We start from the raw sequence: 13,974 nt of genomic DNA on the forward strand, positions 1-13,974 counted from the left end.
TTACTACTTCAATAAAATTATAATCACCATTGTCAAGAAATTTTTGTCCGTGTGATTTTTTATTTTTAATGTGTACACAGTAAAGAAATTTTGCTTGCCTTTTAAAAATATAATAATATTAAATACAATCACTAAGGGATACTCGCTCACTTAGAGGCTATAGGCTCGAGTTCGTTTGAAGACAGTTAATTTAAGAAGTTGTCTGTGTTTTAATGCAAAAATTACAAGGTTAGAACCGATAGCAAAACGAACAGAATTGCTATATAAATATAATCAGGGAAGTGATTTGAAACGGAGTCTTTATGAACACATTCTGCAAAGTTAAAACATATAAATCAAACAAAACCAAAATTATATTTCTCACTACAAGCGTTTACTAAATACATAAGATTAAGCTTGATTTTCCCAATAATTAATATATATTATGTACATTGATAGGTATATTTTTACAGCCAGCTTTAACAGTAACCTGTCATTTTTGGTACTACGAGGTCAATAAACAATGAATATTATTTTTCCAGTCTTTAAGAAACTACACACTATGTCACCATTTTACCGTTAATAGGTCTAGTTTCGCTGCCAGTAATATATTAACAATTGCGTTCTTACTCATATTGGTGGTTACAGAGGCTGAAAGGTGTATCTACTTAGAACATTGGACAAACTTTACATACAAAGCAAACTTTTAATTAGTTTTTTTTTTATTTAATAAAGCTAACATAAGAGTCATTAAAGATAGACACGAATGTATGATATCACGAAAGTAACTAATGCTAATAAAGGCATGTGCGCTAGGAAATACCCAGTTGATTTTTTACAATTATGAGAGAAAAAAAAATTTGACATGCTTTATATCAAAAATGGAACCCAAAGGAATTTATTGAAATTGACTAAAATATCCTGATAAATAAATAGATAAAAAACAAAAGAAAAAACAGTTTTCATCACTTTGCCTTGGCAATGGCCATTCCCACACCAATAATCGCTCCTACCGCCAGGACGGCACCTCCAGCTAATGCCATTCCCATCAGGCCTTCTTTCTCCATTTTCTTTTTTATGTTTTGTTGTAAACTTATTACCTGTTGGTTTCCTGGAATTTTCAATTTTTTACTGGACTGTGAATACTTATGAATCATTTATTACCAGGTTCAATTGACAAGAAGGATCGAACATATCCTAAAGCCTTTGTGTACTCTTTTAGCCTTGCATTCCCAATAGCTAAATAATACAAGTAGTCCCTTTGTCCCTCTTCGTTAGTTTTATACAGCTCTTCCAATAAGACAATTCCTTTCTGGATATCTGCAGCATATTTGCTGCGAACTAAGCACCAAGCATATTCAAACTGGGCCTTGGGAGTGATATCATTTTTGTATAATTGTTCATGAAAGATTTTTTCAAATTTCTGAAATAGTTTGGAGAATATTGTAAGAATATAATAACTAAGATGATTGAAAATGATAATTTATAATATACAAATACCATATGGGTGGTTGAAATATGAAACACTTATAGTTTAAGTCACTATTTTATTGTTAGAGAATAAATAATTTTGTTCTAATTAAACTAATGCAGAAGATGGCTATTAAGGTCAAGACTATTTTAACTGAAATAATGTAATGATGTATTTAAAGGAGCAGCAGGCTCGTAAACAGGGTAAAGGAAAAACTAGGATTGCAATAACTAATTTACAACGTCGAGTGTCTCATAGAGCATTTATACACTTTTAGTGATATCTAGAGATAACATATTTGTTAAGAAATTAAAAAAATTTTCCTCAGTTGTGAAAACTTGTGATATCACCCTGCAAGGCACTGGGAGGATTTTCCCTAGGAGGAAAATGACAAAACTTACCTTCAAATCTTCAAGAAGGACAGTTTCGGTTAATATATCAGCCATATTATGCAAAATGTGAGTGTGCAAAGTTGATTCGCTACTAAAATATCAAAGAATTTTATTTTTGTATCGAACTGATAATAAAATAAGAGATGAAGAGACGTCAAAACAGTCTCAGTTTTATATATTTTTTTAGAGCAAATGTGTCATCGTGTCGATTGTCAATGCGTTAGAGACATCTGTCAGCATTCCCCCATAGCAAAAGTTTTTACGTTTTTGGATGAATGGTAAGCTTTGTAGATAATGTTACAAATCCCCTATCTAGTAACTCCAGGGTTTTTGATGTAGGATTTTTCAGACTGTGATGGACATGCTTTAAACGTCACATGCAGAATAGAGGTTCTCCATTTAAAATTGTTGAAAACTGTTGTAACTATGTCACAGGAATCTTCAGTACCGTAATTCAATAACGCAGCCTTACACTTGGCGCCATCTTATGGCGCTAATACTGAAACTAGCTCCAATGAGAAATCGTTAAGTTGCTTACCCCACTACTTGCATGGTAAGCTAATAGATGGTATCACGCTTTGGAATTTTCTTTTTAAGTCATGGGATGCACAAGGTGATTTGTTATATGTATATTGACCATTGTCCCATGGACTATCGAGCTGGTTTGGAAATATATCAAAAAGTCGTAAATACAAAATAGTTGCATTTTGAACTAAATTTTTATAAGATAAGAGAAAAAATGTTCGAAAATATTATATTTTTACATAAGTGATATTTTTTAAAAGGAACACCGTGTTTATTATTGATTATTCGGAAAGAACATATTATTCTTTATTCAAATATGTATACTTTTTTGTATTTCCATTCGGCGGTTTAAGCATTACGTAAATATAAATGTCGCTTGTTTCGAGTGGAACTGGCAATGCACGTTTCGCAATAACGAAAATATATATTTTTCAATTTTAGCAAATAAAGAGACAGTTTTCTTAATGAAAATCGGTGACTAAACGGGGGAAAATAAGTGAGCCCTTAGGCGCAGGCTTTTCGAAACCGCTGTCTTTCTTCGGGAGGAATTTCTGACTTTTAAATGAGATGGCATACTTTTCTTCATAAAGAAATGGGCCCGTTTTGCGGAAGACGTCCACATGGATTACAAAGGAGTGAGGAAAGGCCTTATTCGTCGGGTATTGCCTCCCTACTTCTCCTATTACTACTGTATAATTTTACATGTAAAAAGCTGATTTGAAAACGTTTTAGGAGAAATGAAAATTTTCGAATAGGAAATGACTTAGAGTCAATTTTTAACCATGCCCTTTTTCGAGAAACGCCCTGTAGTTCTACGACAGATGTCGCAAAACGGGGTTTCCCCATAAAGTTCATGATAAAAATTGAGCGTTATACACGGACATCAGTTTTGCGTTCAATTTTAACATAAAAAAAGAAATTTTATTTTAAACGAGCGCAATTCGGACTGCACTCTATAATGTGGCTCACACAGGTTTACACGTTTTTTTAAACATTCCTGGAACCACTTCAGATTTGTTAATCTGTTATGGAATTCAAGATTCCAGGCGTGAAGTTTCAATTTAGGCTTCCCTGCACCTATGGTACCGTACTTAAATGAAAAACGAGACAATTCCTATACAGGCTGCCCCGAAAAACAGCGCAAATCAGCTAAATGTGCACTATTTGAGTAAGAAAATATGTCTTTTCGTTGTAGTAACTTGGCATTTGTAGCATTCATACGGTGGTTATATGTTTCTTGTTTTAAAGCCGTTGCCGTCGATGATCTATTCTGTGCCTTACAAAAAAACACAAATGGAAGATTTGAAATTATTTTATTTTTAAATAAGTAAGATAGTTTAAGATAAATTTTATTATGTACAAAATCACTAATCTACGGTATTTACAAATATAAAATACTCTTACAATTTACACTTCGCCACGCAACATACATTCCTCAAAATAATTTATCATGACTAGTTCAAAATTGTGTTAGACGGGGTCGGTGTTAACTTGAATTCTGGTTGAAAATGAAAAGAGCAAATTCTTGAAGGTTTGTTTCCGTTATTTAATAGTTCACAAATTGTTACTCATCAAGTACAGGCTGAAGATAAAAATATTATATATAAATACTGATATAAATCCGAGTATCATCCATTGTTAACAATTTACACAGTAATAAATATTTTCGTTTCATCAAAATGAAATATTGCATATTTTACAATCATGTACTATGTATACACTTTTATAATACAACGATTTAAATATCCTCAAATTTACAGTGAAAATATAAAATCTCGTGGATTTCTACCACATAATTGATTGTGCGGTTTAATGCCAAGCCATTTTAGAAAGAAAAACAAAAGGGAGAAAAATGACATTAAATCTCACAACGATTTGCTGTATAGTGTCGCTCGTCAACATCGGCGTAATAAAGGGACAATAAAATTGCATTAAAAAGACCTATTATGAGTCATAAATTAAACATTTTTTCTTTAAAGCGGTGGGAATTCTTATCAATTGATGCATTGCATTTCCAAATGACACGGAAAACAAATAAAAATGGTTACTAATGCACCTGCTATTCAAATAGAGAAATGAGCTCGATTAGTGTGACTTTAACGTTTAACGTTAATGCTAGAAACAAACACATCAAGTGGACAGAAATCCATTTCAATAACAGATAAGCAATCAGTCGAGTTTTTAGGTACAATTTTAAGTCGTATATGTATTGAGTTTATTTCATAAGAAATTCTGCAGTGCACATGACCGAACAAAGGTAAAATGTAGTCTTTTAAGAGACCGAGGGGTAAACCGCTCACGGATAGGTGGTTTACCGATTAAGACTGTCCAGAAAATGCATAGAAATAAATGTAGTAAATGTGGTAAAGTGTGAAAACCTTGAAGGAATGAATGAATGAATGAATGAATGAATAAATGAATGAATATGTTAGAAGATATAAGCAAATGTTCAGAGTTATTTAAATAATATATACAGGATGTAACATATCATCATGAAGATATTTCAGGGAGCTATAGTTCATTGCAAAATAATTAAAAAATGCTAATAGACCCATATCCAAAAACGCCATTTTTGATATACCGGGTAGTCTATTAGTATTTTTTATCGTTTTGCAGAGTATTATCGCCCTCTAAAAATCTCCATGACGAGATGTTACACCCTGTATAATTTCGATCTATCAAAAACGTTATCTGAAGTTATAGAAAAAGGATTAATTTAGCAAAGTTTTGTGTTTTCTCATATCATCAAGACCTGCTGCCAAGCTGACACAATGATTATCGAAAATCTATAAGAATATTGTATGTTTTGGTCTTGATTTAGCATCTTATTTCGGTTTCTTTAAATTATTATTTTTTCAGTTTTTTCAGGATTAATTTAGCTAATAATTCAATAATTTTCAGTACACCTCTGGTTGCAATTTCCCCAAGTTACTATTTTTTAAATTCACAGAAACAGTTATGGGTTACCTTGTGAGGAAAATCACGAACACCCATTTCGTTTTTTTGGTTCAAAAGGAATTTACTAAAATTTGCGATGCTTTGATTTTATTTGATTGTTATTTATATAGAATTTTTCTTCACCAAAAACAGTTAAAGGTTGAATCCTTTAGAAAAATCAGTGCGTTTTTTAGTTTTAATTTTCAAGAATTAAAAACGAAAATTGATGTCTGGTAGATTCATGTAATTGGTCAATAAACCTCTAGTAGACCTTCGGTTACTAATTTTTGCGATCAAAGGAGACACTGAGGCTCACTTAGATGAATGTACGTAGAGATTGTTAACTGTACCTAGAAGGTAACTTCTAACGATATTATCCTCTAGGTAAAGTTGCCGAATCTTTGATGCATTGACCCTGTATAGAAACTCATGAGCATGTCTGTCATTTTTTGGTTTCCAGGAATTCTTAAAAAATATCAGTACTTTTGGTTTACATGAAGTGCTATTTTAAGTGAAAATCACGTGGCATATTCAGAATACAGATTTACCCCTCAAAAGGAACTCACTGTATCACAGAATTCTCATGAGATAAAACCAGTCGCTGCCCTGTAACGTTTCACAGACCAAAAATATCCACAACCTTATAAGCTACTGTACAGTCTTTCTAATTGGTAAAAAATCACATATTGGAATGGATTCATTCATTTATTGCTCGCCAGCCACAATTTTCTTAACTGAAATTTAGTCCTCAACGAGGGAACAAATCCACCGGGCACTGGGGATACCCGTTTCTTGTGCTGGACGCATCTACGTTTAGAGTCCTTAAAGAATGCGCCCTGCAGGTTTCTCCGGTACGTATGTATGTGAACCCGGTGACGGGAAGAGTCCCGCCGGGACCTCTAGGTCCTCGAGCACGCCGCCCTTCGCCCTCCAGACAAAAAACCCCAGAGGGCGGCGCGCTCAGCTCTAGCTACAACTCAGTCACCGGAATATGCTTAATGGGTAAATTTCCAGTACGCATCGTATACTCATCCTCGGAAAAAGTTTTCTGGTACTCATGCTCCTTCCGACTAATCGCTCTTTTGTTAAATTTGTAGTCTTTCAAGGCATCACGCACTTTCAGTCTGTACCTAAACAAAAACAGCCCGAGCACCGCCAAGAGGATGATGGCACTAACACAAAAGGTCAGTATAAGTACTTGCTGACTAGGGTCACCGAACGAACATCCCAAATCATCACTCGTGAGCGATTTTAAAGATCTATCGCGCAGCTGCAACGGACTCGCGCACTGCACGTTAGTGAGGTTCTTCTGATTGGCCAGTTTCAGCAACCACAAGAGTTGGCAGTCACAGTTTATCGGATTATCTGTAAGCTCCAATGCTTTGAGCTCATTCCAGGATACCACCGATTCTGGAAAACTTTTAAAAGCATTCTCACGAAGCACTAAGTGTTTCAAATTGGGCAATCCCACTAAAGCCCCATCCTCCAAGTTCTCCAGCTTCTTATTGCTCACCAACATTATAGTCTCTAGATTCATGTTATCTGCAAAGACCCCCTTTTCAATGTGCTCCAAATTCTTAGCTCCAGTTATATCGAGCCTCCTGAGGTTGGACAGGCCCTTAAATGCTCCTTTTGGCAGTGAAGAAAATTCGTTTTGGCCTATAGTGAGCTCTTCCAGCCTGGAAAGATATGCTAGTTGCATAGTGGGAATTTGCTGTAATCTATTGTCTGCCAAGTTCAAGTTTCTGAGCCCTACTAATCCTCTGAAGGAGTTGCCGCCGATGTTGGAGATGCCCCCACTGCTTAAATCCAAAACTGAGAGTTTGCTTAGCCCTTTGAAAGAATCATCTGGAAGGGATTCGAAGGTGTTTAAACCCACATGGAGCTCTGCCAGGCTGCCTAACACTGACAATGATACTGTTGGTACTGCTGACAATAAATTATCGTCCAGAAATAGCACTCTTAAGCTGAGCAGCCCATCAAAGGCCAGAGGATCAATTTTGGTAATTCTATTCTGGCCTAAATTTAGCTCCTCTAGCTTGGGGAGAATAGAAAATATCCCCTTGGACAACTCATCGAGGAAATTCTCTCGTAAATTTAGCACTGTCAAGGACTTAAGCCCTTGAAACGTCCGATTACTAATAGTGGACAATTTATTCTTGTTCAAGTGCAACTCCTGTAACTTCTCCTGGTGAAAGAAGCTCTTGGTGGGGATGTTCACTAGATGATTACTGGATAAATCCACGTACTGTAAATCCCTGTAGAACTGGAAGGCTGCGTCCACAGTCTTGATTTTATTGCTCCGGAGGACTAGCCTCTGGATAGCCGGATTCAGCGTTATGGGAATTACATCCAGCTTGCTGTGTTCGCATTGCACAACGAAGGTATCGTCGTTGCATACGCATCCAGTGGGACAACCCGGAATGCTTCCGGCTAGGGCGGTTGTGGCAAATGTTGCCAACAGAAAGAGGTAGATCATGGTCTGAAACAAAGAAATGAAATGGTAAGCTTTAAGTGGAATTAATAAGCCTAAGATTGCGTGAAAGAGGTCAGAGAACGAGAAACAATAAGTGTTTACGGTACTGTGATGTTTGACACGGTTGGATCGGTCTGCTTATATTGTAATGGGCGACTGTTTGTTTGATGTGCGTGCTTTGATGCGGCTTGTAGGGTTTGAAAAACCATTGTTAAGACCAATTTTGTAATTTGATGTGGATGGCAAACCGATGTGAATTTGTATTGAATTTTCGAGCTACTTGGAATAAAAAAATACAGATTTCAAAAGAGGGTGGAGGGGGTAACTTCTAGAGAACCATAATTTTTTAAAAATATATTATAGTCTATTTGGAAATGTGTGGCAGCACAACTAAGGGTCGAAAGCCATAAAATCCCAATAATCCAGTGTCGTTTCGCCTTTTTAAAATGAATTTGAACATTACGAGAAATGAAAAAAAAAATTAATTTCAAGCTGTACCCTTCTTAAGCTCTGCCACTGGTACAATTCATTCGCATTACTATTGTTTAAATTTTATGACCTATTGCGTTTCTTAAGGGTCTAGGATAAGCACGATCTTAAATTGCGAAAATTGCCTGTTTACTATGAAAACCGTCCATTGTTTTTTGAAATTTTGGCGACTCACCCTGTTAGTAAAAATTTGTGTTTATTGGTGTTCTGTGCTGCCAAACATTTTCGAATAGACTATAGATGCTAAGCATGTGATCAATTAACCTTCCTAAAGCTGCACGAACTAGAATTAAATTCTGAGCTGTGGCGAATTTTTAAAATCCAGTTTTCTAAATTCGATTTTGAGACAATTTTGTGAGTTTCCTTTTACAAATATCGTAACGAATCTCACGTTATCAGAAAATCTAGCGTTTTCTTTAAAACCACACTAGTTGAGACATAAAGAAATTTTCTCAAGAATCATTAAAACGCAGGGGTACTGATTTTGACTTTAACAACTAAAGCATTTGTATAAAATGGCATGACATTCCTTTATAATAATTAAAATTCCAAAGGTGCACATTATTCCGAAAGCAGATGCAGTTTAGTGACGTCAACTAATGCAGGAAGAATGGTGTTGGATTGAAGCATCCTAGTATAAATATATACGAGTACACGGTGTAATATATCATAAATGAAGATATTTCAGGGGGCGATAGCACTATGCAATTCAATAACAAAATGCTAATAGACCCATGGCCAAAAACCCACCATTTTCGTATAAAGGGTGTCAAAGTTTCACCTTTTTTTTCATATTTTGCGTTTGTTTCACGCATGCCTTGAGAAAAATTTTTGTCGCCCTGTATATCGAAAATGGTGCATTTTTGATTATGGATCTATTGGAATTTTTTTTTAATGATTTTAAAGAGGACTGTCGCTACCTAAAATATCTCTATGATGATATATTACAGTTTGCATTTCTTTAAAATTCTTTATATACTTCTTCGCCTTTCGCTTAAAAAATTTCTCACAAAAAAAGAACTCACTCCACTGTTCTTAACACTTCGTAAACAATACACATATAGATGTGAAATGAATAAAATGTAATATTTTCCTATTGTATTGTCATGCCAATATTTTGATTGCAAATACGATGTCTGTTATTGATTGTTTGATTCAATATTTACATCGATTCATCAAACAACAGTCATAGAAAATATGTATAATTCAAAATAAAATCGTTACTGGGATAATTTCTCATTATTGTTTCAAATTTAGAACTGCTCATTACTGTTTCTGTTACGTTCTTTTTGTTAAGTCGTTCATTCTTCACTACATTTACACAATTTACAAGTTCTTCTTAAACTCAAAGTGATTTACTGATTTCATTCAATTCACTCAACAAAACTTCATCAAACATAATTTAATTTATCAGATATCTGAAGATAGAAAAACTGTGCTATCAATCAAAATTACCAAAAGTTCACAACTATTTAAGAACTAACGAAAATCATGTTTTGTCCTTTTTGCTTTGGTGACTCTTTATGAAATTATTTACTTCATGCTTTCTTATGGATTCAGGATAATTCACGAATCATTCGACTTCGACAAAATCGGAGAGTTTTCATTTCATTCGTCTCTCCGTATTTCCCATTAGAATTGGCTACTTTTCTGCTTCCATTAGGATGCAATTTCTATACCGATTTTCGAATATCCAATAACCAACAGACGAATATTAAAGTTTCTACATATAGGAAAAGTCATACTTTCATTTATACACTTCAATTTGGTGACTCAAAACCCAGGACTATAAAGTCATAATCTCATTTACTTTGCCTTTTCCTATAATCGTAATGACGATAATGCCCAATTTAGCGAATGTTTTAATTGATCAATTTACGTTTGTAGCAGTAACTCAATTACATAATTATCCTATTAGTTCAATTTCAGTAATTTTCTAGCTTTGGCTATTTAAAAAAATCTAGGATTAACCATAAGAATGTTTGATTGGCCTGTTAATGTCTGAAACCAACTGGTTAGTGTTTTATTAAAACATCACCAATGGGCTTTTTGCCCAAGGATTTCGACTATTGAATTTCATGGATAATTATGCCAATTATGTTGCCAATGCGTTTCTTCACAATAGGTCTCGTAATGGGTCGGTTACTGCGGTTCTATCAATGTTTCACTATTTGAAATGAAATTTTATGTTAATACGCTACACGGGATATGCATTTTGACGTCTTAATTAATATTTTATGACACACAGTTTTGAAAGGGATGGGGGTGACAGTGATAGAGACCGGTCAAATCGAGTGATTTTTTGCAAAAATGAGTATCGTAGAGTCAAAGAAAACACAGCTTTTTAATTCGTCTAAAAAAACAAGTTGCAACGTGTTTAGAGGCAGAGAGAAGGCAGTTTGAACTTGTTTTGAAAGATAGAAGAAAAACATCTCTAAATTATAAATCGCCTGATAATTTGTTGTCAATGCAAAAACAAGTCGAATAAATGTGCTATTTTTTGTTTCAATGCATAAACAACCCCTCCGATTTTTGCCAAAAAAGTATATCCTTCCAGTTGACATGTCAACGACACCCCCACCCCTCATAACACTGTGAACCATGAAATTTTAATGACGTCAAATTGCGCCCCCCTCGTAGCACATTAATATTTCAAAATTTCAAATAGTCAAATGTTTTTTTTTATCTATCCCCTTATTGCCCTTCAAAAAACTCACTCTGTATATTTATCTTCAACGCTGTGGACGTCAACGAATTTTCATTTACAAAACTTAAAGAAAACTCAGTTTATTTGAACCTTATCATCACTTATTCATATAAATATGACTAATTCATTACTTTTGACCCTAAACTTCTTGGTTTGATATCAGGAAAGGCAAACATTGCAGCAAACAGTTGTGTTCCCGTTAGCGACTATTCACCGTTACGAGACAATTGCACATTCTGATACTCAATAGATTCATTTCAGACCTCCTGGTATATAATTTATTATAAGCAAAGGGAAATCACGCTGAGAACGTCTTTTTACGCACTTTTTGCATTCTTTATTTAACTACCTACAAGTTTTTCAACTATCCGTATATGAAATCAAGCTAGATAGATTGAATAAGTAAAATTCGGGCTTTGGAAATGCGATTATTGTGTTCTGAATAAAAGAGCAGCTCAGTATATTTCGAGCAATTTGACAACACAGTTAGATCTTTAAATGTCACGTTAGATGCAGCTACAGCATTGAACACTTAACAAAAGACGGTTGCAGAGTTGCCACCACTGTATGCTTAAAGCGCCTGTTTATTTTCTGATTCGTCGCTCGTATGCTGATTGATAATAGATTTTTCAGTTCGAAATTTAGCGACAATTTGCGAAAAGAAATTTAATTAATGCAATGTCTCATCACCTCTGACATATTTGGTCAACATAGCTTGCCGTTCAGACTTTAGGTCAGTTGGTCATCAATCTCGTTTCAATTTACGTGGTAGTGTTTGTTATCAATGTTATACCACCAAAACTCATTTATATTCTCTTTTGCCTGCTTCTGTGTGTGCTCTTTCCTTCCACTATACTTTATACACAACTTGTCAATACAAACACAGCTTGACTTTCGAACGTCACATCAACTGATTGACGGCGTGACAAAACACGGTTGCAGCGTTGCCGAAGTTTTTTTTAAATCGGTTTCTCCCGGTAATGTGTATTGCCTGGGGCATATTTTCTACAAGAAAACTTATTTTCTATTAAACTTTAAATCAAGCTTTTATAGATGTAAAGCTGCTGATACAAGCCAATGTAATATTTCCAGTAACGCTGGGATCTATTATGGACAACACTACTTTTATATGATTATTGTAGCTGCATTGCCTTGAAGTGGAACATACATATGTAGATGAACGTCTCTTATCTTCTTATTTGTGGTTTTAATCTGCGTCCTGAAAAAAATGTTTCTTGCAGTTTCGCTGTGTCATAAATTATTTTAGTATCCGTCTTGCTGTTCCATGCCTTCATCCTTCATAACATTATCTTCTTATTTTTCTGCTTTGGTGTCTTATTCAGCAAACTTGAGAGATAAAATACAGACGTACCACTCCAACCAATATAAACAGCACAACGACTGCCTTCTTCGTGACACTTAAACATATCTTAATCACAATCATAAGTAATTGACCTACTTAGTCTTAATCTTAAACACTTATGAATGACGTGCCTCGTTTTAGGTAGCAACTTTTATTACATTTCCTGCTATTTTCCTCACATCACAAGGTCTCTCAAGATTTTGGGTTAGTTTACGACATGAGCGATGTATTGTTCCATATAGAACATGAAATAAACTAATAAATTAAAATTTTCTAATGGATTAAGAGATTGCTGACATTTTAAATCAGCAATTTGAATAAGAGTTTAATGAATCCCTCCCATGACTAGCAGCTAAAAGTTAAATTTGAGGCATCTAGAATTGCTCTTTTGAATTCTGATTTTATCTACAGACTAAAATGCATTTCTGAAACAATCCTTAAGAGTTTTGGCATTATTTATTTAGGGCATTAATTACGGGACGTGCATTTTCTTCGTAAAATCTGTATGATTTTTATTTTATATCCTAATCAAAACACACGTTGCTGTTGATCAAAAACATCTGCAAGGTCAACAAAACACTCTTTCTTCTCTCTTTTTTAAAAATCCTTTCTGGATTTATTGTGGCTACTATAGCATTCTTGAATAGGCAGGAAATCGCATTAAAAATGAGCCTTATGATGTTTTCAAAAAATATTAAGTCGTTATCCTTATTATAGCACTTCTTTAGTCCTCTTTCACCGCTATTCGTCACGCCAGTAACTAAACGTATATGACCCATAAAACCATCTCTTTTACTGCAATATAATTAATACTAAGCTATGAATGGTTACTCGCAGATTTCTTAAGTAAATAACTTGTTAAATAGTTTTCAGACCTCCAAATCCAGATACTATATGCAATTTTAGATTTGTGTTATTTTTACCCATTGCATCACGGAAGCTGAAAATGTCTCCTTTTTTAAATTGCGTCGCACCTTCATCAGATCTCCTCATCCTTTATGAAACATTGCAATTATGAGTTATGATTTTTGCTTTTTCATTGTTACCACTGTTAGAAGCAGGGCCGATCTTAGCAGATTTAGCGTCCCAGATGAAATTTTTAATGTCCCCAAGAAAAACCGTCGATTAGGAAAGTTCGTCACTTTGGGCCGTTACCCAACCTCACTCCCTCATAAATCCGGCACTGATCAGAAGATTTGGTCAATCCGAACTGAGCGTGATATTGTTGCGATTACCAAGATATCAACACTGTTATGTGCTTTTTCTGATCTCAGGGATTTCCATGTAAACAGCGTGGATGTGCTGATTGCATGAATGTGACTGATAGGTTTCGTTTCTATAACATTCCGAGTTATTGTAGTCATTTCGGAGTCATCCTCAGTGCACTCTATGTGGAAATGGCTGTGATGGCCACTGTCCAATCAGACTTGCAGTTGCTTAGTCTCGCGCCATCCAACTTCTCAATTTAAAGTTACACCAACTATAGAGATTGGATTTGACTTAAACTGCGTATGTCCTATACTCCAAACTCTGGTCAGTCGTTTATTTAAACGAGACAACTTTCAATTATTCTTTTGAGGTGAACAAGACCATTAGTAAATTAAATCTGAAATCATAAGCTTGACATCTTATGAA

At 34.8% G+C, this 13,974-nt stretch overlaps 2 protein-coding genes across 2 annotated transcripts in view; both read right to left on the reverse strand.

Moving 5' to 3' along the window:
* Positions 1-335: 335 nt before the first annotated feature.
* Fis1 (fission 1 protein) lies at positions 336-2,024 on the reverse strand. The gene is made up of 3 exons (XM_066405514.1): positions 1,852-2,024; positions 1,144-1,402; positions 336-1,090 (listed from the first exon to the last, which is right to left on the reverse strand). The coding sequence occupies exons 1-3, from the start codon at positions 1,894-1,896 to the stop codon at positions 945-947; spliced, it is 450 nt and encodes a 149-aa protein (XP_066261611.1). The 5' UTR covers positions 1,897-2,024; the 3' UTR covers positions 336-944.
* Positions 2,025-3,663: 1,639 nt separating this feature from the next.
* caps (capricious) overlaps positions 3,664-13,974 on the reverse strand; it is an 82,487-nt gene continuing 72,176 nt past the window's right edge. Inside the window, exon 4 of the mRNA XM_066405575.1 lies at positions 3,664-7,786. Coding sequence (XP_066261672.1) covers positions 6,275-7,786 — 1,512 coding nt within the window. The 3' untranslated portion in view covers positions 3,664-6,274. The remainder of the gene's footprint in view (positions 7,787-13,974) is intronic.

Source organism: Euwallacea similis, chromosome 2 (assembly GCF_039881205.1).
Source record: "Euwallacea similis isolate ESF13 chromosome 2, ESF131.1, whole genome shotgun sequence".
NCBI lineage: Eukaryota > Metazoa > Arthropoda > Insecta > Coleoptera > Curculionidae > Euwallacea > Euwallacea similis.

What these genes read in the sequence shown, in the direction of transcription:
- Fis1 (XM_066405514.1), bottom strand. Translation starts at nt 1,896, where the DNA reads ATGGCTGATATATTAACCGAAACTGTCCTTCTTGAAGATTTGAAG. An exon ending in TCCTTCTTGAAGATTTGAAG is followed by an intron (nt 1,403 to 1,851) that starts GTAAGTTTTGTC and finishes AAACTATTTCAG; the next exon opens with AAATTTGAAAAAATCTTTCA. An exon ending in CTTCTTGTCAATTGAACCTG is followed by an intron (nt 1,091 to 1,143) that starts GTAATAAATGAT and finishes TGAAAATTCCAG; the next exon opens with GAAACCAACAGGTAATAAGT.